The 26,194-nt window shown below is 43.8% G+C and overlaps 1 protein-coding gene across 6 annotated transcripts in view; it reads right to left on the reverse strand.

Annotated features, from left to right (window-relative positions):
- Positions 1-1,188: 1,188 nt before the first annotated feature.
- CHEK2 (checkpoint kinase 2) overlaps positions 1,189-26,194 on the reverse strand; it is a 54,345-nt gene continuing 29,339 nt past the window's right edge. For all 6 annotated transcript variants that reach the window (XM_055374091.2, XM_031005586.3, XM_055374089.2 and 3 more), the window contains 10 exons: positions 25,401-25,509; positions 23,499-23,552; positions 16,957-17,018; positions 13,301-13,400; positions 10,339-10,425; positions 9,148-9,311; positions 8,565-8,680; positions 7,470-7,555; positions 2,581-2,661; positions 1,189-1,432 (listed from right to left, as the gene is read on the reverse strand). In XM_055374091.2, coding sequence (XP_055230066.1) covers positions 1,343-1,432; positions 2,581-2,661; positions 7,470-7,555; positions 8,565-8,680; positions 9,148-9,311; positions 10,339-10,425; positions 13,301-13,400; positions 16,957-17,018; positions 23,499-23,552; positions 25,401-25,509 — 949 coding nt within the window. In that variant the 3' untranslated portion in view covers positions 1,189-1,342. The remainder of the gene's footprint in view (positions 1,433-2,580; positions 2,662-7,469; positions 7,556-8,564; positions 8,681-9,147; positions 9,312-10,338; positions 10,426-13,300; positions 13,401-16,956; positions 17,019-23,498; positions 23,553-25,400; positions 25,510-26,194) is intronic.

Here is a 26,194-nt window from a genome sequence, read left to right on the forward strand (position 1 = left end):
TCAGTGGACGATAAGGAACATTAGTTTTAGAGTCAAAAAGACCTGGGTTGGGTCCCAGCTCTGCCATTTACCAGCTGTGCAACATTGGAAAAGTTACCTTCCTCTTCTAACTTTGGTTTCCTCACCTGTGACATGACAGTGGCTAGAGGACCTCACTCATAGAATCACTGTGAGGACAAGAGCAGCCAAGGGTAAGTCTTTGCACAGGGCCTCCCTGGTCATTATTGGGTCAACAAGACATAACCACATGCCTTATCTCCACTTCCAAAACCCAAACAGCTCTCAAAAACAAGTCATTGTAGCTCATTTGGAAGAAAAGACTGATATGAACCAATATGCAACTACCTATAATCTTTCTCTATCCCTCTTACTGTGAATATTTGCTGTGGAAATATTAACATGTTTGGTCTCCACTGGGGTAGGACTCCATATGTGTAGGACTCCACTGGGGTGCTACACATACACATAGTAGATATGCCTTACCACCTTCGTAAAATTGGATAATTAAATTTCACAACTTATCTAGCCCAAAGGTTTCAGAGACTGTAGACCTGTATCTTTATGAGGGCGAGGATGAGAATATAACCTGGCCTGTTATTATGCACCAAGGTACCTGCTGTTCTCATGAAGATGTCAGCAGCCAGCCAGCCAGTCTCTACAAACTCCACCCCCAACCTCGCTATGCTCCCTTCCCTGGAACTTTCCAAGGGGCCCTTAGAATTTGTATTCAGCTCTCACAGGCTGAGACCAGGGTGACATCCTGGGAAACCTGCCTAGTGATAGCCAAGGTGTAGCTCCAGATGAAAGGCACACAACAACTTTAAATATAAAAAAGCCATTCAGGCTAGGCGCAGTGGCTCATGCGTGTAATCCCAGCACTTTAAGAGACTGAGGCAGACGGATCACCTGAGGTCAGAAGTTCAAGACCAGGCTGGTCATCATGGCAAAACCCTGTCTCTACAAAATATATAAAAATTAACTGGGCATGGTGGCGCATACCTGGAACCCCAGCTACTCAGGAGGCTGAGGCACAAGAATCGCTTGAACCTGGGAAGCAGAGGTTGCAGTGAGCCAAGCCTGCACCACTGCACTTTATTCAGCTGGGCAACAGAGTGAGACTCCATCTCAAATAAATAAATAATAAAGCCATTCAACTAAAGAACCGATTATCAAGCAGAGGCACAAAGCCCAGGTTCCATCAGGTTTTTAATTGTACATCAGTGACTGTGAAAAAGCAATTATTCCCATAATTAAAATACAAACTATAAAAAAACAGACTCAAAGAAAAGAAAGATGACAGAGTGAAAGAAGGTACATTTCTTTCATGTTCAAACCACGGAGTTCACAACACAGCAGCACACACAGCCGGGCGCTTTGTGGTCTCGGCACCCTCGGCTTCCCCTTCACGGGGCCGCTTTCGACTAGTAGAAGGCTGAAAATAAAGGAAAATGGAGAAATGTTCAAAAGAAAATCACTGGCTTCTTTAAGATTATCAAAGTTCCTCAATATACTTCCAGTAAAGTGGGGGCATTTGATGTGAAATTCTAGAACCAAAAATTACTGGTTGTCATCATTGACAACTGAGTCCTCACCACAGCCCGCAACTCAGACATGCTTATCTAATAGATATTTCTCTCCCTTATGGCTTCTGACCTCTGAACGACGTATACTGAAAGCAAGTAGCATAACCAACTTCCTCTTGATCATCCTCTTCTAAATATCAAGTTTAAAAGGACTACAATACCTCTCAGTTGAAGCCCCAAGTCTTGGTCTTTTGCGGGAAGATAACCTTTGTGCCTTAGTTGTTTTCCCATATATAAAATTGGGAGGAAGGCTGGGTGCGGTGACTCACACCTGTAATCCCAGCACTTTGGGAGGCCAAGGTGGGCAGATCGCTTCAGGTCAAAAGTTCGAGACAAGCCTGACCAACATGGCAAAACCCCATCTCACCTAAAAATTCAAAAATTAGCTGGGCACAGTGGCGGACACCTGTAGTCCCAGATACTCGGGAGACTGAGGCAGGAGAACTGCTTGAACCCAGGAGGCAGAGGTTGCAATGAGCTGAGATTGCACCACTGCACTCCGGCCTGAGTGACAAACCAAGACTCTGTTTCAAGAAAAAAAAAATCGGGGGGAGGAAACAGTGGGAAAAAGGACAGCTACCATTCAACAACAACAACAACAACAAAAAAGCAGGACTGGAATTAACTTATATTCACAAAGAATTTTAAAGAATAAAATTGTAATCAAGGAATCAACTACTGACCCAAATTTTAATTTTTTCAACAAATTTATATTTGGGCCTCTAATAGAGTCTTTCAAAATTGCCTTGCAGGTGACCTTTTGGATGACAATCCCTAGCTGTGCTTATCTGTCTATTATGTGTTAGATATTAAACATATCCTGCATTTTTAAATCTAAGGGTGCTGGAGTGAATCAAGTTAAAACAGAGTTTCTACTACATTATAACTGAAACAATGTTAAGCAATTGCTACTCAGGAAAATCTTGAATTTCATCATCTCTGCTTATCAGCTCCTTAAGCCCAGACTACATTTAGTGATCATCAGGAATACGAATACCTGGGCTAGAAACTGGGGTAGAGCTGTGGATTCATTTTCCTCAGACAGAAGATCTTGAAACTTTCTCTTCATGTCTTCATCCTGTGAGGGAATTAAAAACATAAGTAGCTGTGTGTGAAGGATAATAAACTCCTAGAACGACAGGGCTAGCACGCCCCTGTGGAAAGAGGGAGGAAAAAATGTCCGTCCAAGAATCATCCCCTTGATGAAGCTCCCACAGCGAAGGCATTATGTTTTGCCCCCCTCTACCTTCCCAGAGGAGTCTAATTAGCAGTCAATGCTCCATCAATCCTGGCTGACTCACATCCACATGCCTAAAAGCTCTCAGTGGGTCAATCACAGCCTCCAGCAGTCAAGAGTTTCTGAATTAGTATCCAAGGTCCTGAGAAAGGTGGCAATCAGGAGGCCAGAGGCTGGGCCTGACTCCGTGCAGCTCCTCAAATCCTTCCCGGACCACTCTCCACCTGCTGCCCCTGCCATGAATGAGGCCAGTCACCCAGACTGTCCTAACAACCAGCCCAGCACCCTAGGAAAATTCACCCAGCAGATGCCATACAAATTTTCAGAAGTACTTAAGCCCACAATATCACAGAGCTCAGGTCTAATGAGAAAGGGAGACAATAAACAGAACCAAGCATTTTGTTTCTGCTGCAGGAGCGGGAGGTGAGGTGTTTCATGCTGCAGGAGCGGGAGATGAGGAGGGCACAGACAGTGTGTATACGAGTAGCTCCCACCTCTCTGGATGCTCACTTCTGCAGGGTTCAAGGATTTGCATTAGGAAACCCTGAGAGGTGGTCTGGTGCAGCTCTCCCCATCTTCAGCAAGGTGAAAGGAACATCTATAACTAGGAATGTGGCCTTTGAGTGCTGGCCAGAAGCCCAGCTCAGCCACTCACAGGTGGCATGTGCAGAATACAGACCCAGAGTTATCTGATTCCAATGCCTCATGTACTTTCCCACCCAACTCCAGCCCCTCCTCCCACTGAGCCAAGCGTACCACAGTGGGGAAAGGGAGAGGATACAGTAAAGTCCTCCACCATTTGGCAATTTGATGGATATGGAAATTTTACAACAGTAGGTTGGGCATGGTGGCTCACGCCTATAATCCCAGCACTTTGGGAGGCCAAGGTGGGAGAATTGCTTGAGGCCAGGAATTTGAGACCAGCCTGGGCAACATAGTGGGACTTCGTCACTACAAAAAAAATTAAAAATTAGGCCAGGCACGGAGGCTCACGCCTGTAATCCCAGCACTTTGGGAGGCCAAGGCAGGCGAATCGCCTGAGGTCGGAAGTTTGAGATCAGCCTGGCTAACATGGTGAAACCCCGTCTCTACTAAAAATACAAAATAAGCAGGGCATGGTAGCGCACACCTGTAATCCCAGCTACTCAGGAGGCTGAGGCAGGAGAATCGCTTGAACTCAAGAGGCGGAGGTTGCAGTAAGCCAGGATCACACCACTGCACTGCAGCCTGGGCAAAAGAGTACAACACTGTCTCCAAAAAAAAAAAAAAAAATTTAAATTAGCCAGACATGGTGGCATGCACCTGTAGTCTCAGCTACTTGGGAGGCTGGGGCAGGAGGATCACTTGAGCCTGAAAGACATGGTGCAGTGATCATGCCACTGCACTCCAGCCTAGGTGAGAGAGCAAGACCCTGAGGAAGGAAGAAAGGAAAGAAGCAAGGAAGGAAAAAGGGGAGGGGGGACGAAAGAAGGGAGGGGAAAGGCATGGAGGAGAGGGGAGGGGGAAGGAAGGAGGAAGAAAGAAAGAAGGAAAGAAGGACCAGGCACAGTGGCTCACGCCTGTAATCCCAGCACTTTGGGAGGCCAAGGCAGGGCAGATCACTTGAGGTCACTCTGTTTTGAGTTTCTCAGTGTAGCTCCCCATTGCCATTTGACAGCAGCAAGCTCATCTGGATTCCACTCCGCACCCTCTCACGGCCTTACTTAGGATCTCAATTGTCTTGCAGTGTCACTCTCAAAAGTCCATCTCTTGGCAGCCCTTCAGTGAAGCCAAACAGAGTGGTCACAAGCCTAATCAGGCCTATATTTAAAACAAGTAATCAGGTCAGGCACAGTGGCTCATGCCTGGAATCCCAGCACTTTGGGAGGCCAAGGTGGGTAGATAACCTGAGGTCAGGAGTTCGAGACCAGTCTGACCAACATGGTGAAACCCCATCTCTACTAAAAATACAAAAATGAGCTGGGATGGTGGCAGGCACCTGTAATCCCAGCCACTTGGGAGGCTGATGCAGGAGAATCACTTGAACCCAGAGGTGGAGGTTGCAGTGAGCTGAAATCACACCATTGCACTCCAGCCTGGTAGACAAAAGCAAGACTCCATCTCAAAAAAGGAAATAAATAAATAAACATTGATTTTCTTCATGATGTCTACAATTATTCCAAAATATTAAATTAGCCAGGAACAGTGGCTCGTGCCTATTATCCAAGCACTTTGTGAGGCTGAGGCGGGAGGATCCCTTAAGGCCAGGAGATCAAGGCTGCAGTGAGCTATAATTGCACCAGTGCACTCCAGTTTAGGCAACAGAAGAAGACCTTGTCTCCAACAGTAAATAAAAATTAAATTAGAATATCCCTTGAAAGTAAACAGAAGAAATCCTCTATTTCAGGCAGTAAATATGAGGCAGAGTGTAGATGTAAGGGATGCTCCCAAAACTGGGCACTCTGTTAATGACAAAACAGAGACAAGAATCCACATTCCCAACACTCAGTTCAGCGCCAGACCCACAAAACCATTTGGTTTTTTCAAAAACACTGAATTTTCCCAAAATAAAACCCAAACTATCACTAACAGATGCTTTAGATGGTCAGTCTTCATCCTTGTCTTCATTCAATGCTCATTCCTCCTTTTACTGCAAAAACAAAAGGTGGCTAAAAGAGTATTCCAGGGAGATCCTGCAACAGAGTTGAACTTCACCTTCTCCTTGGTTGTTAATAAGTTTTCTTTGACACAAAGAAGTACAAGAAAAATAGACTACGCTTGCTCATAAATTTCAGGCAGATGCAAACCCTGTTCCCAGGCTCAACTGGTCAGCTCTATTTTTTTATTAGAGATGAACACAGCTCCTGTACCTCTACATTTAGACCCAAGAGTTTCCCTATTAGGACACATGAAAAGAGCCAAAAGACATGTTTCTCTTTTTCATCAAAATTAAAATCCCCACATGCAAAGGCACCCTTTGTTTCCAAACCCCTTTCCTCCAGGGTCCCACTGTTTCAAATCTGTGTGGTCTATTAAATGCTAAATCGTCTGACAGATTTCTTCTGGGGAGACTGTAGTTTCCAGGGCAACATCCAAACACATATATGTCTTTTTTTTTTTTTTTTTTTTTTAAGTTTTTGTTGTTCTCAACCTGAGCTGGCCTGAGCAAAACTGTTAGGTGTAGAGGATTGGAACAGAGAACAGGGACAGTCTTCCCAGAGTCCCAGAAGTAGGGGTCGGAGGCTGGATTGCCCAAGGAGTTCCTGGACCAGTAATCCCCAGAGAAACAGCATTTAGCTCAAGTAACAGCCTCTAGCTCAAGCTACCAGTTCTGTCCCCCATCTCCACAGAAAACGGATTGATACAGTTTGGCTTTGTGTCCCTACCCAAATCTCATCTCAAATTGTAATCCCCAGGTGTTGAGAAAGGGACCTGTTGAGAGGTGATTGGCTCATGGGGGCAGTTTCCCCCAGGCTATTCTCGTGATAGTGAGTGAGTTCTCATGAGATCTGACAGTTTCATAAGAGGCTCTTCGCCCTTCACTTCCTTCACAAGCTCTCTCACCTGCTGCCATTAAGACATGCCTTCTTCCCCTTCCACCATGATTATAAGTTTCCTGAGGCCTCCCCAGCCATGTGGAGCTGTGAGTCAATTAAACCTCTTTTCTTTATAAATTACCCAGTCTTGGGCAGTTCTTTATAGCAGTGTGAGAACAGACTAATACACAAACCAAAAGAAAATTAATAGAAAGGGGCATGTCTGTGCTGAATGGAACTGCTCGTTACAGAAGACCAGACATCTATCAGAAAAACCTGCCCAATGTCGTGGCTAATTCCAAAACTAAAGATTAACCCAGCAAAGCCACAACGTACTCCCAACTCTTGGCAGTTCCAAATGAGGTCAGCATTTAAAAATGGCAGCCCCAACCCCTAGCAGGAGCACAGCGGTAATACAGATGAAAGGTGCAGGTGACAGCCTTCATTAAGGACACATTTACTCACCTGAATGAACAAGCACTGGGACCCTTTATACCCAGTCACTTGGGCTTGAGAAATAGCTGGATTCTCCCCAGGGAGGCTGTCCTCCTCCCCCTCCCCCGCTTCCCTGATTTAAGGTTGAAGATGGCTGGAATGCACCCCACCTATGAAGAGCGGTGGACATGGCTGGGGGTAGAGCCAGAACAAGCACTCAAAAGAACACAGGCCAAACAGGAGACTCGGGGCAGCCAAGTGGAACCAGAACAGGACATAAAGTGAGCGTGTACATCCAACAGCCATGAGTAATATCAAAAAGGTTGTAGCCTGGCCAGCACGGCGAAACCCCATCTCTACAAAAAATACAAAAAGTAGCTGGGCATGGCAGCATGCACCTGTAATCCCAGCTACTTGGGAGGCTGAGGCAGGAGAATCACTTGAACCTGGGGGGCAGAGGTTGCAGTGAGCTGAGATCGTGCCACTGCACTCCAGCCAGGGTGACAGAACGAGAACCTGTCTCAAAAAAAAAAAATAAAACAGGTTGTAACCCATCCTCCAAGATACCCCCCATACATCTAAAACAATTAGATTAAACAGACTCAACAAAGTAAACATGTTTCTGTCCTCTGTCTCGTGTCTCTCAGGCAGCAGGGCTTCCCATGCATTTTATGCTAGCAGGCACTGTCCCACACCCACCTGAAGCCACGGGTGTCTTAAGGCTTCTTCTGTCGTAAAACGTGCCTTTGGATCCACTACCAACAACTTCTTGACAAGGTCCAGAGCTAAAGCAACAATTGGGCAAATCACAGTGAAAAGGATAAATATATTATCAGTAAGAGTATGCCAGAATTAACAGGCCACCATTCAGAAAGAGCAGAGAGGGTCTGAGATCATTACGGAGTCAGCAGACAGGGCCCCCTAATCTTCCTCACTCTCTGTATTCAGAGTACTGTGAGAAGACCAGGAATGATAATGACACTCCCTGTCTCCTGCTGCTGGGACGTCAGTCACGACCTCTTCACTGCCTGTTCCCTCTCTTGTTGCTAGACTCAAGGTCGAACTAATTAAAGCTAAACTTCTACCCAATTCTAAGATACTTGGGATGCACAGCAAACTCTCTCTGACATCTACAGATGGATAGGTGACAGTTACTCAGCCAGGGAGAGGCTCCCTGGAACTGCAGACTTGTCAGAAATAAAACTTGGCTACTCCAGCAAGCAACAAATGCACGCTGGCCTGTATATTACAACATTACTATTCCTTAAATATTCTGACATTTAACACAATCACCTATGTTATGTTATTTGACATTTAATTTTCTACTTTCTCTTCAGGGAACTAAAGTTGCCAGGATAAATTATAAAATACAAGGTAACTAATGACATCTAGTTTTTACATGCTTGCTTACTCAAAGGAAACCTTGTAACTAAAAAGTTACAAGTGCATTTATTTTGCTCACTAAAATAGGTACCAGGCACTTGTGTACATTATACTTAACCCTCACAAAAACCTTTTAAGGTAGGGATTATTGAGGGTCCCTTTACACAGAAAGAAATTGGAGATGGAGGTTAAATAACTTGCCTAAGGCCACACAGCTAAGTAGTAGCAGACCCAGGACCTGAGTGCATGCTCTTAATAATTTCCAGTGCCTCTCAAATGGTGTGAAACTAACAATAGAAAATAAGAACAGAATTGACAGGAGAAAACACCATGGAATTTGGGAAGAAACTCCCACCACAGCACATACACATTTTAGCATACCACAAATTCTTAACCCTTTCATATCCATACCTTTCTCTGAGACTTCTGCCCAGACTTCAGGAATGAAGTTGTATTTTCCACTGGTGATCTGATCCTTCAGTGACACTTGAGTCCTATGCTCAGAGAAAGGTGGATACCCACTAAGGCTTAATATTGGTAGAGAGAGAAAGGAAAAGAAATCAAGTGGCATTCTCAGTGGCATTCAGATATAAAGATTTCTTTTTCAGCATAATGAAAAGTCAGATTTTTCTTTAAATCAATGGTCAAAAAGTGAGCTAGGCTGGGCACAATGGCTCATGCTTGTAATCCCAGCACTTTGGGAGGCCGAGGCAGGAGGATCACTTGAGCCCAGGAGTTCGAGACCAGCCTGGGCAACATGGCAAAACCCCATCACTACAAAAAATAGAAAAATTAGCTGGGCATGGTGGTGTGCATCTGTAGTCCCAGCTACTCAGGAGGCTGAGGTGGGAGGATCACTTGACCCAGGAGGCAGAGGCTACAGTTAGCCAAGATCAAGCCACTGCATGCCAGCCTGGACAACAGAGCAAGACACATTCGTGACTTCATCTAATCACCTCCTACCAGTCTGTGCAGCAATGAAAATATTTCTTACCAGATAAAAAGAATAACTCCTAAACTCCAGCAGTCCACAGCACGGTTATACCCAGCAGTCCCAACAGAAACAAGAACTTCAGGCGCCAAGTAGGTGGGGGTTCCACATAAGGTTCTCATGAGAGAGGTCTCTCCCAAAATCTTGGAGTGCCCAAAATCAGTAATCTAAAATTCAGTACAAAAGGGAATAATGTTGAACTTGCCATAAAATAAAAAGATTAACATAGTCTGCCAGTCCAAGAAGACACGTAGGCTAGATCAGTTTCTATTGTACAATTCACACCTGCCATTAATCTGGAATTTACAGATTCATGTCTTTGCAAGTTAGGACATTTAATTTTGCTTAAATTAAAATTCCTGAGCCTAGGAATCTCAACACTCAGGCTTTCCAACTTAACCTATGTCCTCTGTAATCTTACAAAAAGCTTATTATCTTTATCACAGACACTTCAGGATTCTAATTAGTTCTACATGGTTCTTAGACCCCAGTGTCTCAAACTTGGCTGCGCTATGGAATACCTGGGGAGCTTGGAAACACATGCTTATACCTGAGTGCCACTCTCAGCTTCTGAGGTAAAGCCTGGGTGTCATAAATCCTAACAAGAGATTCTAAAGTGATGCCAGACTTGAGAAACAGGGAAAGGCAGCGCATGTGATTACTCATTCATTCATTCACCTATTCTGAGATGATGTCTCGCCCTTTTGCACAGGCTGCAGTGCAGTGGTGCGATCTCAGCTCACTGCAACTTCTGCCTCCCAGGTTCAAGTGATTCTCGTGTCTCAGCCTCCCAAGTAGCTGGGATTACAGACACCCACCACCATGCCCAGCTAAATTTTTGTATTTTTTGCCATGTTGGCCAGGCTGGTCTCAAACTCCTGACCTCAGGTGATCTGCCCACCTCGGCCTCCCAAAGTGCTGGGATTACAGGTGTGAGCCACCATGCCCAGCCCACTCGTCCATTTAGACCCCTCCTCTCTCTCTAAGCACAAAGGTCACTTGTACACAACAGAGCTCAATAAATGCTCATTCGAATCTGGATAAGAGCAGTATCACCTGATCTCTAAAATAATTGGTAACAGTGAAAGGGTCAGATTCTCATCCTTTTTACGCTCCCACTTTTTATTTGAGGAATTAAAAGTTTCTGAACAAGAATCTACAGGAATAGCCACATACAGAATGCCAATTTCTTACCTTTATAAGACAGTCCTCTTCTTGAGATGACAGTAGAACATTCTCTGGCTTTAAGTCACGGTGTATAATACCGTTTTCATGAAGGTACTACACAGAAAGGCAGGCATGACCCTCAGATTCATGCAGTAGATACTTAAGTAGAATCAAAGTTACCAACACATACATCTCACAGCTGGGTGAAACCGTAAGCCGTGATACACACAACCATATTCTCCAAAATCATAGAAAACTGTTGGGGTAAAGTTTACAAATTTGTTTGAGAAGATCTTTAAAAAGCAGGGAAATGAAAAAAGCAACTTAGAACAATTAACCTTTCATTTCACTTTAAGATAATAAACAACTCTTCACACGGCAGAAATGTAAGGTGTCAATTTCAATAAAAATTCAAATGGGTAACAGAAAATGTTTTGAGAACATACCAAATAAACACAAAAATTCCACCAAAATGATATATTTGGTTATTGCAGTCTTGAGAATATTTTTAAAGGGAATCTATACAAATATATATTTGTAAATATCTATTTATGTGATACAAATATATATCTGTTTATGTGAGTTAACCTATTCCTCAATGCAAAGACTTTGTCTTTGAAAAAACTATTGTCTGAAATAGCATATAAAAATGAACAAACACCAACATACTATGCCATATTTCTTTTCTTTTCTTTTCTCTTTTTTTTTTTTTCTTGAAACAAGGTCTCACTCTGTCCCCCAGGCTGAAGTGCAGTGGCACCATCTTAGCTCACTACAGCCTCAACCTCCTCAGCTCAAGTGATCCTCCCACCTCAGCCTCATGAGTAGCTAGGACCATAGGCACAACGCATGCCACTTCGACCAGCTAACTTCTTTATTTTTTTGTAGAGATGGGATCTCACAATGTTGCCCAAGCTGGTCTGGAACTCTTGGGCTAAAGTGACCTTCCCACCTCAGCCTCCCAAAGTGCTGGGATTACAGGCATCAGCCACCATGCCTGGCCATATTTTTTTAGGAAACAAAATTTTCACATATCCACAAACTGTACTCAATTCATGTTAATATTCTTGGTTACTCAATATAAATAAATGGAATAAACCAATAAGGGAGCAATACACTGAGTAGGTGACAGCTACCATTAAAAAGGTCTTGCGTTGTACCCCATAAACATGTACACCTACTATGTGCCCACAAAAATTAAAATTAAAATTAAATTTTTTTTAAAAAGGCTTGTGGGCGGGCACGGTGGCTCATGCCTGTAATCCTAGCACTTTGGGAGCTCAAGGCAGGCGGATCATTTGAGGTCAGGAGTTTCAGAACAGCCTGGCCAACATGGTGAAACCCTATCTCTACTAAAAATACAACAACAACAAAAAAATTAGCTGGACATGGTGGCAGGCACCTGTAATCCCAGCTACTGGGTAGGCTGAGGCAGGAGAATCGCTTGAACCCAGGAGGTGGAGGTTGTAGTGAGCCGAGATCATGCCATTGCACTCCAGCCTGGGCGACACAGTGAGACATCGTCTCAAAAAAAATAAACAAATAAAATAAAATAAAAATAAATTTAAAAGACTTGTGTTTATGGGCTTCAATCTTCTCTGGACGTCCCTCTGGGCTAGAACAAAAATTTTTTGCAAAACCTTTACTGGGAAATGGATCTGGTGAAACCTCCAGGGAGGGCAAACCTAGGTAGATAAATCATAAAAAAATTTCTCTCGATCCTCACTCTGTACAAGGATTGCTCCCAATCACTGCATTTCCTGCAAGGAGTGGGTTTTCAAGAAGAGACTGGAAGGGAATGGCCACAACCACATTTGGTCTGGGAAATGGTGATGTTCCTCAAAGCAAGTGCCACCACCAGCTATTCTTTCATCTAACACCTACTGAATAGAGATGGCTATGTGCATGCCCTGCCGGCCCGCCCACTGCAGCAAACAGGATGCTGCACCTGAAGGGAAACACCTAGTTCTGAGCCATGGGGGACCAACCCATCTGTCACAATCATCACAACTTGCAGATCTGCCCTCGAACCTGCCCAGCTCCCACTCTGAGTTAAGAGAGACTTCTACAAGGATCAAGCAGAACTAAAGAACTAATGATCAAGACCCCTCCAGAAATACCTCCAAGCTAAAGATAGGCGACATAGGGCCATGTTATCTCTTTTTTTAAAGACAGAGCCTCATTCCGTTGCCTAGACTGGAGCGCAGTGGCATGACTGTGGCTCACTGTAGCCTCAACCTCCCAGGCTCAAGCCATCCTCCCAACTCAGCCTCCAGAGTGGCTAAGACGACAGGTGCCCGCCACCATGCCTGGCTATTTTTATTTTTTGTAGAGATGGGGGTCCCACTATATTGCCCAGGCTGGTCTTAAACTCTTGGGCTCAAGTGATCCTCCTGCCTTGGCCTCTCAAAGTGCTGGGATTACAGGCGTGAGCCACTATGCCTGGTCTATTTATTTCTTTAATTCCCTTTCTTACTTTCTCTTAAGCTACACAGTCAGAGCTTTTTCTTTTTTCTTTTTTTTTTTTTTTTTTTTTGAGATGGAGTCTCACTCTGTCCCCAGGCTGGAGCACAGTGGCATGATCTCAGCACACTGCAACCTCCACCTCCCAGTTCAAGTGATTCTCCTGCCTCAGCCTCCCAAGTAACTGGGACTACAGGCACGCAACACTACACCCAGCTAATTTTTGTATTTTTAGTAGAGATGGGGTTTCACTATGTTGGTCAGGATGGTTTTGATCTCTTGACCTCGTGATCCGCCCGCTTGGCCTCCCAAAGTGCTGGGATTATGGGCATGAACCACCGCGCCTGGCCAGTGAGAGCTTTTTCATCTCAGTGAAAGGAGTAGGACATTTTTGCCAAGAAGAGAACAGCAAACACACAGATTCTCTTCTGAGTTTTAATCCACGGTCCCTCGATTTCTGCCTAATTCAGGGAGTAATTCAACTAAAAAAAAGTCAGCTGTCAACAGAATTGAGGGCTTCTTTTACCTGCACAGCCAAGAGCATCTGGTAAAAATAGAGCTTGCAGGTAGCTTCTTTCAGGCGTTTATTCCCCACCACTTTGTCAAACAGCTCTCCCCCTTCCATCCTGAAACACAAAGGCAAGGCAAGGGGTTCATTCCTGGGGGAAAACGCACTTGGACAGAAGACAATAAAACAAACAAAACAAATTCATTAAGACAAGCAAACAGTTGACATTTTTATTCACTTTTGACTCTCATTTTTAAAACTAATAAGGTAATAAGTCTTATTCACAATCAGATGTCCCAGTTGGAAACTAAGGAATGAGATGAAAGGAGTGGGCATTGGAGGCACCTGGGGAACTTTTAAAAATCCAATTCAGTAGCTTGGAAGTGGGGCCCAGGAGTTGCTTTCTTTTTTTTTTTTGAGACAGAGCCTCGCTCTGTCACCCAGGTTGGAGTGCAGTGGTGCGATCTTGGCTCACTGCAACCGCTGCTTCCCAGGTTCAAGTGATTCTCATGCCTTAGCCTCCCAAGTAGCTGGGATTACAGGTATGCGCCACCATGCCCGGCTAATTGTTGTATTTTTTTTAGTAGAGACAAGGTTTTGCCATGTTGGCCAGGTTGGTCTCAAATTCCTGGCCTCAAGTGATCTGCCCACTTTGCCCTCCCAAAAGTGCTGGGATTACAGGCATAAGCCACTGCACCCAGTCAGGAGTTTGCATTTTTATCACACACCACAGATGATTCTGAGACTGATGTAGAAGAGCAAACAGAATTTTACAAACAGACAACCAGGATCTGGACCCTAACTCTACCATTTCCCAGCTTTTGGACTTTGGGAAAGCTATTTAACCTCTCTGAGCTTGTTTCTACCACTTAAAAAATAGGGATGATACCATCTACCTTGATGGTTGTTATAAAAATTAAGAGATGGCTGATGTAAGAAAAGCTCCTGCCACAGCTGCTTGGCAAGGTTATTCCTTTATTTATTTATTTATTTTGAGACAGAGTTTCGCTCTTATTGCCCAGGCTGGAATGCAATGGCTCAATCTTGGCTCACCGCAACCTCCACCTCCCAGGTTCAAGCGATTCTCCTGCCTCAGCCTCCCAAGTAGCTGGGATTACAGGCATTCACCATCATGCCCGGCTAATTTTGTATTTTTAGTAGAGATGCGGTTTCTCCATGTTGGTCAGGCTGGTCTCGAACTCCTGACCTCAGGTGATCTGCTCCCCTCGGCCTCTCAAAGTGCTGGGATTACAGGCGTGAGCCACCGTGCCCGGCTCTGTATTATCACTTTTATTAAACTGTGTTAACTGGATTCAGTCAGGTAACAATCTCCTATTTGATAGCAGCAGATCCACATCGGGCTCCAGGCTCTCCCAGTGCTGTGATCAGGGGTGATCAGGGGTGTTTTTACCATATAGTCTTTTTTCTTTTTTCTTATGTTTTTTGAGACAGTCTTGCTCTGTCCATCACGGCTCACTACAACCTCCGCCTCCCAGGTTCAAGCGATTCTCCATGCCTCAGCCACCCAAGGAGCTGGGACTACAGGCACATGCCACCATGCCTGGCTAATTTTTGTATTTTTAGTAGAGACGGGGTTTTGCCATGTTGGCCAGGCTGGTCTTGAACTCCTGGCCTCAAAGGATCCGCCCACCTCAGCCTCTCAAAGTCCTGGGATTACAGGTGTGAGCCACCACACCCAGCCTGTTGTCTATACAGTCTTAATGATCACCCTGCATAGATACGATTTGCCAACGAGGAGCAAAGCATTCTGTGCCTGCCACAATAGCTGCTCCCAGAAACACTTAATATTTATGCAGGAGCAGATATCAAGACAGGCATCTTCCAGAAATGAGACAGGAAGTTATTCTGATTACACCAAATAACACAAGACATTATCGCCACCGAAATAAACTACCAAGACACTGAAAGATACTCAGGTGCCACCATGCAACCTGGTCCTGGATTGAAAGGACCCGCATAGAAAGTGCTACCCAGGTAGATATTTCAGAGTAGAGTCGTCCCTCAGTATCCATGGGGAATTGGTTCCAGGAGCTCTCTCAGAGACCAAAATCCATTATGCTCAAGCCCTTTATATAAAATGGCATAAGATTTGCATATAATCTATGTATATCATCCCATATACTATTTTTTTTTTTTTTTTGAGGCAGAGTCTCACTCCCATTGTCCAGGCTGGAGTGCAGTGGCACAATCTCAGCTCATTACAGCCTTGACTTCCCAAGCTCAGGTGATCCTCCCACCTCAGCCTCCTAAATAAGAGGGATTCCAGGCACGTGCCACCATGCCCGGCTAATTGTGTGTGTGTGTGTGTGTGTGTGTGTGTGTGTGTGTGTGTGTTTTGTACAGATGGGGTTTCACCATATTGCCCAGGCTGTATCCTGTATACTTTCTTTCTCTATTTTTTTTTTTTTATTTTTTTTTGAAACGGAGTCTCGCTCTGTCACCCAGGCTGGAATGCAGTGGCGCGATCTCAGCTCATTGCAAGCTCCGCCTCCTGGGTTCACGCCATTCTCCTGCCTCAGCCTCCCAAGTAGCTGGGACTACAGGAACCCACCACCACACCCAGCTAATTTTTTGTATTTTTAGTAGAGACAGGGTTTCACCGTGTTAGCCAGGATGGTCTCAATCTCCTGACCTTGTGATCCGCCCGCCTTGGCCTCCCTAAGTGCTGGGATTACAGATGTGAGCCACTGCGCCCGGCCCTTTTTTTTTTTTTTGAGACGGAGTCTCACTCTGTGGCCCAGGCTGGAGTACAGTGGCACAATCTCAGCTCACCGCAACCTCTGCCTCCCGGGTTCAAGCTATTCTCCTGCTTCAGCCTTCTGAGTAGCTGAAGTAACAGGTGTGCGCCACCACACTCGGCTAATTTTTGTATTTTTAGTAGAGATGGGGTTTCATCACATTGGCCAGGCTGGTCTTGAACTCCTGACCTCAGGTGATCCACCCACCTCGGCCTCCCAAAGTGCTGGGATTACAGGCGTAAGCCACTGCACCTGGCCCTGGATACTTTAAATAATCTCTAAACTACTTACAAAACCTAATACAATGTAAACGTTATGTAAATAGTGGTTCTACAGTCCTGTTTAGAAAATAATAACAAGAAAAATGTTTGTTCATGTTTGGTACAGATACAACCATCCATTTTATTTTTCTAAGTATTTTCGATCTGAGGTTTGTTGAATACACGGATGTAAAAACCCACAGTTATGGTGAGCCAATTATAACAATATTGCCCCATGGTGAGTACACACATGTGCCAGGTGCTCTGCTGGGGGATTTCCATCCCTCATAGCATTTAATTCATACAAGGACTCTGCATGTGGGGGTTCATTATAATCCCCATTTAACACTATGAAGATGAGACTCAGAAAAGTGAGTTAAACTGACCCATGGGTGGTCAGCTAGTCAACTGCAGAGTGGAGTTCAAGTCCTAGTCACAGATCCAGGACCTGGAATCCCATACCACCTATTTTTGGAAACATTGGAGGGTTTTTAGGGTTGATATTAACCCCCTATACACAGACTTTGTGGGCCCCACTACTACATACATACGTTGAGGCCCCCCAGGATGAGAAAGGCAAGCCTACATTAGATTCTTTGGTGGCTTTATAAGCATTTGAATGGGAACAGAAATTTTTAAAAAGTTTACTACTTACAATTCCAAAACAATATAATAATCTTCTGCATCAAAAAAGTTTTTAATCTTGATGATGCAAGGCTAAGAAGAGGGGGAGAAAAAAGGGAAAGTAGTGAGAAACTCCCAAGAGGAAAACCACAAGCGCTTAGAACATCTGCCCAGAGGGACAGGGAGGCCAAGAACAGGCATCTGGCCCCCTGCCTCAGAGGCTTGGAAGTTCAATCAGGGGAGAAGGCAGACAGAATCTAGCCAACTCCTCAGTGAGAACATGCAAGAAATTTTCCACCCCACCATGATGGTGAGAGACTAGTTCATATTTCATATGCAAGGATGCTACCTGGGAATGAAGGCTGGGTCTCTTCCCAGTCTTCTTCCTCACTACCCCAGAGCAGAGGTACTCAAGGACAGCCTAAGGAACCCTGAGGGAGACTGACAAGTAGCATGAATAAAAGCAGTCAAGTAGGAGCCCAGCCATGCTGCCAAACAAGGGTTATTTAAGCTCTGGGCAACTGGAACCTCCAGGCAATTGGACCCCATGGAACAAGATCCTACCATTTTTCAAAGGAAGGGGAAAATTCTAATTTTATAAGAACTCTAAAACACACTTGGGTCGGGGGTAGAGAGACAGAGAGAGAGAGAGAGATAGACAGACAGACAGACAGACGCACACACACACACACACCTATGGCTGATAGTTCATGACCGCTGATCAATGCAGGGTGCATGGAGAACACTGAGGGTAAGGAAGAGAATACTGCACATTTTAAAATGCCTATACAATATCATGACTTCATACTTAGCACACCTATTTTTTTTATTTTTCTTTCTTTTTTTTTATTTTGAGACAGTCTCATTTTCTTTATTTGAGACAGAGTCTCACTTTGTCGCTCAGGCTGAAGTGCAGTGGCATGATCTCAGCTCACTGCAACCTCCGCCTCCCGGGTTCAAGCGATTCTCCTGCCTCAGCCTCCTGAGTAGCTGGGACTACAGGCGTGCACCACCACACCCAGCTAATTTTTGTATTTTTGGTAGAGAGAGGGTTTCACCATGTTGGCCAGGTTCGTCTTGAACTCCTGGCCTCAAGTGATCCACCCACCTCAGCCTCCCAAAGTGTTGGGATTACAGCAGTGAGCCACCACGCCCGGTGGGCACACCTATTGTTTTTACGGTACAAAAGTCAGAAGACAGTTAAGCTCAGTGGGTAAATAAAAGATTTGGTGAGTATTCATCAGGGACACACACCCCAGCACAGAGGAGGACTGTAGTTATATCAGAATTAAAAAGAAAAGAGTCATCAGATTTTTTGGTTTTAGATTCAAAAGAGTGGTAAAACTTGCCAGATTGATCTTCCCATAATGTGTATTTCATCATATTCATTACTCATCATTCTGATTAAGATCCTCCAATGGAACCTTCCCACAATGAATTGTTATATAGCAATGAATGAATCCCCAGTTTTCCCACCATAGATGGGTCTTGGAAGCATAATGCTGAATGAAAAAGGCAAGTCACAAAAGACTTCAAAGAGTATGATACAAGTTGAGCATCCCACATACAAAAATAGAAAATCTGAATACTCCCAAAATCCAAATCTTTTTTTTTTTGAGACAGAGTCTTGCGCTGTCACCCAGGCTGGAGTGCAGTGGCGAGATCTCGGCTCACTGCAAGCTCTGCCTCCCGGGTTCACGCCATTCTCCCGCCTCAGCCTCCTGAGTAGCTGGGATTATGAGCGCCTGCCACTGCACCCGGCTAATTTTTGTATTTTTAGTAGAGACATGGTTTCACCATCTTGGCTGGGCCAGTCTTGAACTCCTGACCTCGTGATCCACCCGCCTCAGCCTCCCAAAGTGTTGGGATTACAGGTGTGAGCCACTGCGCCCGGCCCCAAATCTTTTTGAGAGCTGACACAACACTCAAAGGAAATACTCATTGGAGCATTCTGGATTTCAGATTTTTGGATCTGGAATATTCAACCAGGAAGTACAATGCAAATGTTCCAAAATCCAAAAAGATTTAAGACCCAAAAACCTCTGGTCCCAGGCGTTTTGGATAAGGGACACTCAATCTATATCATTTTTATAAGATTCAGAAACAAGCAGTAAAACTATATTATTTAGGGATATACATATATGTGGCTTTAAAAAAGCAAGGGGCCGGGTGCGGTGGCACACGCCTGTAATCCCAGCACTTTAGGAGGCCAAGTCAAGTGGATCACCTGAGGTCAGGAGTTCGCGACCAGCCTGACTAACATGGTGAAACCCTGTCTCTACTAAATACAAAAAAATTAGCTGGGCGTGGTGGTGCATGCCTGTAATCCGAGCTACTTGGGAGGCTGAGACAGGAGAATCGCTTGTACCTGGGAATCGCTTGAACCCGGGAGGCAGAGTTTGCAGTGAGCCAAAATCGCACCATGGCACTCCAGCCTGGGCAACAAGAGTGAAACTCCGTCTCAAAAACATGAAATGAAATGAAATGAAATGAAATAATGAAATGAAATGAAATGAAATGAAATGAAATGAAATGAAATGAAATAAAATAAAATAAAATAAAATAAAATAAAATAAAATAAGCAAGGGACAGGCCAGGCACAGTGGCTCATGCCTGTAATCCCAGCCCTTTGGGAGGCTGAAGCGGGCAGATCACCAAGTCAAGAGATCAAGACCACCCTGGCCAACATGGTGAAACCCTGTCTCTACCAAAAATACAAAAATTATCTGAATTAGCTGAGTGTGGTAGCACAAACCTGTAGTCCCAGCTGCTCAGGAGGCTGAGGCAGGAGAACCACCTGAGCCCGGGAGGGAGAGGTTGCACTAAGCCGAGATCACGCCAGTGCGCTCCAGCCTGGCAACAGAGCAACACTCCAGCTCACACACACACACACAAAGGGACAGTACACACAGCATTCAAGGTAATGGCATTACCTCTGGGTAGGATGGGGAAAACATAAACAGGTAGCTCGAGTCATGTGGTCAGGTTTTTTGTGTGTTTTTTGTTTTGTTTTGCTTTTGTTTTTTGAGACAGGGTCTCACTCTGCTGCCCAGGCTGAAGTGCAATGGGGTGATCATGGCTCACTGCAGTCTCAACCTTCCGGGCTCAAGCGATCCTCCCACCTCAGCTTCCCAAAGTGCTGGGATTACAGGCATGAGCCACCATGCACGGCTGTAAAAAGTACCTTTTAAAGGAGAATAAAGCCAGGAGCAGTGGCTCACGCCTGTAATCTCAGCACTTTGGGAGGCCAAGGCAGGCAGATCACCTGAGGTCAGGAGTTCAAGACCAGCCTGGCCAACATGGCAAAACCCCATCTCTACTAAAAATACAAAAATTAGCTGAGCCTGGTGGCGGGCGCCTGTAATCCCAGCTAGTCAGGAGGCTGAGGCAGAATCACTTCAACCCTGGAGGCGGAGGTTGCATTAAGCCGAGATCATGCCACTGCACTCCAGCCTGGGCAACAGACGGAGACTCCATCTCATACACAAATAAATAAACAAATAAATAAAGGAGAACAAGAAGAAAAGACACATATAGAAAAGGAACAGAAAGAAGGAAAAAGGGAACTGCTTGGTTCTGGTTGGCTTCATAATGGGCAGTGCCAGTACCTATCTGAAAATGGGTGGGGTCTGGAGCTAACAGAGCATGAAGAGGTGTCCGATAGTCAGAACCAGTGTGAGTTACTTCCTCTAGTGTCCGCTACCTCCAGGGTCACTGCCTGGGGCTGTCACAGCTAAAAGGGTCTCTCTACCAGGAATCAGAAGTTACTAACCCACACCTTCCACTTAGGTCATACTGGGAAAGCAGTTCAGGGAAATAACGATCTCTGTAACTCTCCAGGTGTGTTGTCTGCACTGAAAGCTTTAGGAGCACGTCTCATTAAATTCTCACACTGACCTTGTGACATAAGTATTCTTATTGTCTTCATTGTACAGCTGAGGAAACGGGGGCTCCAATAAATAAAATGAACTTCTCAAATGACTTCTCAGCTTCTTTGATAGTACTGAGACAGGAACCCAGGTCTGCCTCCACACTAAAGTCACACTAAAGTGAGGGAAGGGAAGGACAGCTCTATCTGTGCTTACCACCGCCGGGGTCCACAAGACAACTGGCATGATAAGTGTTCGAAAAGTAATCACATCAATCTCTGACTCCAAAGGTCAGGCTCTCTTGGCCGCTAGACTCTACTTATTGTCCCCAAGCATCAAAATGCACTCATGGGCCCATGTTTAATTCCCAAGAGTTTCTTGTGCCCTTGTAAAATGCAAATAAATATGTCTAGAAATCTTTTTTAGGTTTTGAATTCTTCTCTATTGCACTGGACACCGGATTTGTACAAATGTTACGTTTGAAGATCATCTGACATCAGAGAAAATTCCCTGAGCATTTGTGTTTATCTTTTTTTTTTTTTTTTTGTGAGACGGAGTCTTGCTCTGTTGCCCAGGCTGGAGTGCAGTGGCACAATCTCGGCTCACTGCAAGCTCCGCCTCCCAGGTTCACGCCATTCTCCTGCCTCAGCCTCTCGAGTAGCTGGGACTACAGGCACCTGCCACCACGCCCGGCTAATTTTTTTTTGTATTTTTAGTAGAGATGGGATTTCACCGTGTTAGCCAGGATGGTCTTGATCTCCTGACCTCATGATCCACCCGCCCCGGCTTCCCAAAGTGCTGGGATTACAGGCGTGAGCCACCGCGCCCAGCGCATTTGTGTTTATCTTAAGGGTAGGTCTGATGCAACCCCACCCCAGAAAATTGGAGGGCTCCTCTCTCCCAGCAGGGTATGGTGTGACACATGCCTATAGTCCCAGCTACTCAGGAGGCTGAGGCAGGAGTATCGCTTGGTCCTAGGAGTTTGAGGCTGCAGTGAGCTATGATTGTGCCACTACACTGAAGCCTGGGTAACAGAGACAGACTGTCTCTAAAAATATGTGTGTGTGTGTGTGTATGTGTGTGTGCGTGTGTGTGTGTGTGTGTGTGTATGTTAAAGAGAGACTCCTAATCTCTTGGGAAAAGGACCTGGCAAATTCAGAGAGGACGAATAATTTGCAAAAGAAAGAGAAGAAAGCCAAGCAGGAAGGTCAGCCACTCAGGTTCTCATAGGTTTTCAGGTCCACTCACAGAGTTCTAAAGGAACCTGCTGAAGTATTGTGTCAACAACAGTAATTGCTCCTCAGTTTCTACTGACTTTTTTGAGGGATTTGGAGAGGTAGAAAAAGAGAGAAGAAACCTTTTTGCTATTTGGAGGTTAAAAGCCAGAATAAGGCCAGGCACGATGACTCACGCCTGTAATCCCAGCACTTTGGGAGGCTGAGGTGGGGGGATCACGAGGTCAGGAGATAGAGACCATCCTGGCTAACATGGTGAAACCCCCTCTCTACTAAAAAATACAAAAAATTAGCCGGGCGCGGTGGTGTGCCCAGCTACTCGGGAGGCTGAGACAGGAGAATGGCATGAACCCAGGAGGCGGAGCTTGCAGTGAGCCGAGATTGCGCCACTGCACTCCAGCCTGGGCGACAGAGCGAGCCTCCGTCTCAAAAAAAAAAAAAAAAAAACGCCAGAATAAGATCATCATTAGCTGGACAGGAGAGAGGTCTTGCCTTGAGTTTAATGCCATTGCCTAATGAGCTTATGCCTTCATGGGCACTTATGAATTAACGAAGAAACTGGAAAAAAACAAAAAAAAGCAAGACAAGATTAGGCCCACCCTCTAATTTTTCTTCTCACTTTTTAAAAGTGAGACACATTTTTCATTGAGACATAGTCATCATTGCACAAAAAGATAAGAACTAGGCCACAGACACCATTTAATCAGATATAAGGACAGGATGTTGTCATACTTAATGGATACCCTTGGATTTATTTGGATTACTCCAAATAAAAGATATTCAAAAGTGTTAAAACTTCAGGTATAACTAAACCAAATTTACTAAAATTAACACTGTCTTCTCTAATATAACCAGTTATGTCTATGAGATAGAATAATTGCTATATCTTTTGGTCAAGAACTAACTCAGAAGAAATGTCATTTATTTATTTAATCATGAAATCTTTATACGGTATTGTTCACTCAGTAACATTTTGGGGTAAAACTCTTCCCAGCTAAATGACAGCTAGGCATGTGTGTGCATGTACACATAAGTTAAAGAACCCAGGTTAATATTAGCTTTATTTATTCTTTTAATTTTTTTTTTGTTTTTTTTTCTGAGACAGAGTCTCACTCTGTCGCCCAGGCTGGAGTGCAGTGGCACGATCTTGGCTCACTGCAATCTCTGCCTCCCAGGTTCAAGCACTTCTCCTGCCTCAGCCTCCCAAGTAGTTGGGATTACAGGCATATGCCACCATGCCCAGCTAAATTTTTGTATTTTTAGTAGACAGGGTTTCACCATGTTGGCCAGGCTGGTCTCGAACTCCTGACCTCAGGTGATTCACCCACCTCGGCCTCCCAAAGTGCTAGGGTTACAGGCATCAGCCACCACACCTGGCCAATATTATCTTTATTATACTGAAAGGCTTTATACTCTTCTCATATTTTGAGATAGATAAATCTAAGTATGAGTCATATAATAATACTTACATGATTTAGCTTTTTCAAAATTTCTATTTCTGTTTCAACATTGAGAGCTGGGTCCTTTGATAAATAGAATAACAGAGTTTATTAATAATAATAATTGCCAATATTTAAAAAAACATTTACAGTTAAACTCAGTTGACTCAAGGCTGCCTGAGTTCCAAACCCAGCTCTACTCATACAAAGAAATCAAAGCCCAGAGGTCAATGACTTAAATACCTCACCTAAAATAACTTTGTAAAATGCTTGGCAAATAGTAAGCATTCAATAAATGGCCAGGCCCTGTGCCAAGCTCTTTATTTACAGAGATCATGTCTCATAAGCCTCAGAATCCCCATCTTACAGATGGGGCAACCAAGGCTCAGAAAACAGAAGCCACTTGCCCTAGTCTCCACAGTCAGAAACAAGTGTGTTTCCACTGTGTTCATTTTAATTAGTAAACCCTACTTATTAGCTATGGAACTATTTTTATTCATTAAAATGATAAACAAAAAACATGAACGAGAAGGTGTTCAATTAACTATATAAAGAAAATGTGAAGTCAAATTTCTGCTAATAGAGCAGATACAGGTTCCAACTTCAACAGCAGGCTCGCATATTTACTGAGACTCTGACAAGAGGAGGCTTCAGGGTACTAAAGTTGTTCTGTTACAATTCCAAAAGGATGAATCAAGTAACTCAACTTCCTGGGCTACACCCTCCACAAGCAAAGAGGAGATAGAATTACATATTTATGTAAAATAAACTTCAGCTAAGAAACCCAGATGTTTAATTTTAAGAGCCTGCCTCTTCCTGTAAGCCGCTAAACTCATTACCAAGTCAGGGTATACTCTGATAACAGAATGGTCAGAAAGGGTCCAATCTGATTCAAATAATGAAATCAAAACATAAAATTTTACCCCCAGTTTTTAACAATCTAGTTGGTATTTTCTTCTCCCCAAAATGGGAAACAAATCTTAGAATCATAGGGGAAAAGATCTATAACAAAGTGAACACAAAAAGGAAATTCCTCTTGCCATGTGAGAATGGCATTGTCTAGGGGGAAAAAAATTGATCTTTAAAGAATGTGAAAGTATAATAGCCAGAAACAGCTGGCCACTAGGGAAAATGTGATTAGAGGCTGTGTTTTACATTACTTTGTTGAGTCACATGTGGAAAGACCAATGCATTTGGCCATCTCTCCCATACAGTAAATGTGGATTATAAAAAAGTAGTAAAATAAATGGCTGCTATAAAGAAAGGCTATTTCAATGATTTAATTAAAATTTTAAAAATCTATGGCTAATCCATAAACCAGGGATACTCACTGCCATATTACCCAGAACAGCAAAGAATAAGAAATTACCTAAATGATCAGCCAGAGAAATGGTTAAGTAAATTACAATAAAGTTGATGACATGAAAACTCAGTCATCAAAAAGGATGTATTAGGCAAAAGTCTATGCTATAATGCATTTGTGGAAAAGCAAAATACAAAACTGTATATACAAGATGATTTCAACCATCTAAAAATACGATTTCATCTGAACAAAACCTAGAAGGAAAAGGAAAACTGAAAACAGCTGTGGGGTTACAGTGGGGATTATGGCTGAATTTTTTTCTATAATTTCCTGTCATTTATTGTAAAAACAATCTTGTAACAACTTTGAACTTGGAAGAAAAAAAAAAATTTCCCACTATGCTCATTATTATGTACAATTAAATACTTTTGGAACCAAAATTATCTATAAGTAAAAGTTTCTAGAGTAATCAAAGATGCCCCAAAATTTTCCATGTTCTTTGATACTCACAAATTCATCCATCTAAGCAGGGGGTTATTACTGAGTTTAAAAATCATCAATCTAAGATTATTTTGGGAAGTTATGAAGACGTGTTAATAAAAGGTGATCAGCCTTTTATTGGTACTTACTGCCTCTCTTGCTGAACCAATAGCAAACTTCCTTTTGCTGATGATCTTTATGGCTACTTTCTTACATGTTTTCCTCTCGAAAGCCAGCTTTACCTCTCCACAGGCACCACTAGAGGGAAAAACAAAGATAGTGATTGTCTGAATGTTTTTCATTATGAGACCTACCACTCCTGGGTCCACTTCAAGTATTAGAATTTACAGACATTCCATATAACAACCTTTCCATTGTCCCTGTTTGCAGAGGACACAGTGAAACTTCACCAATGTAAAATGTCAAGGGCTTAACAGCCAAAAACACTAAGTCAGCTCCAAATTCCATTTCTGAGCCGAGCCATACAAACATGAGACTTACTGTAGCCCTGGATTGTGAAATTCCCAGAAAGATACTAAGAGAAAAATGAGAGAGAAACTACATATCCGAGAGGTCAGAAAAACATTAACTAGAAACAGTCCTCCCTGGTCAAAAATAAGTGCCCAAAACAAATAACAGTAAACAGAATCTGCAAATGAATAACTTTAATGGATATATTTCTTTCCTTCTTATTCTCCATCTTCAAAGGAAGTGCATAAGCAGTTGATGACATAAGTTGCACCCTAAATCAAATCAGATTACCTAAGAAACCAAAAGTATTACACAATCAGCCTACTTTCAGCAACCTCTCACAGAGATTTGCAGTTAAATGGGATACTACTCATGGAGGAGGAATGCTCTCCAAGCCATTACCCAGAACACAGTTAATCCTGAGTAGGATCTGTCCTCCAAAGCTTGGGTCAGCCCAAGATAATGGCTACTA

Source organism: Gorilla gorilla, chromosome 23, assembly GCF_029281585.2.
Source record: "Gorilla gorilla gorilla isolate KB3781 chromosome 23, NHGRI_mGorGor1-v2.1_pri, whole genome shotgun sequence".
Lineage (NCBI taxonomy): Eukaryota > Metazoa > Chordata > Mammalia > Primates > Hominidae > Gorilla > Gorilla gorilla.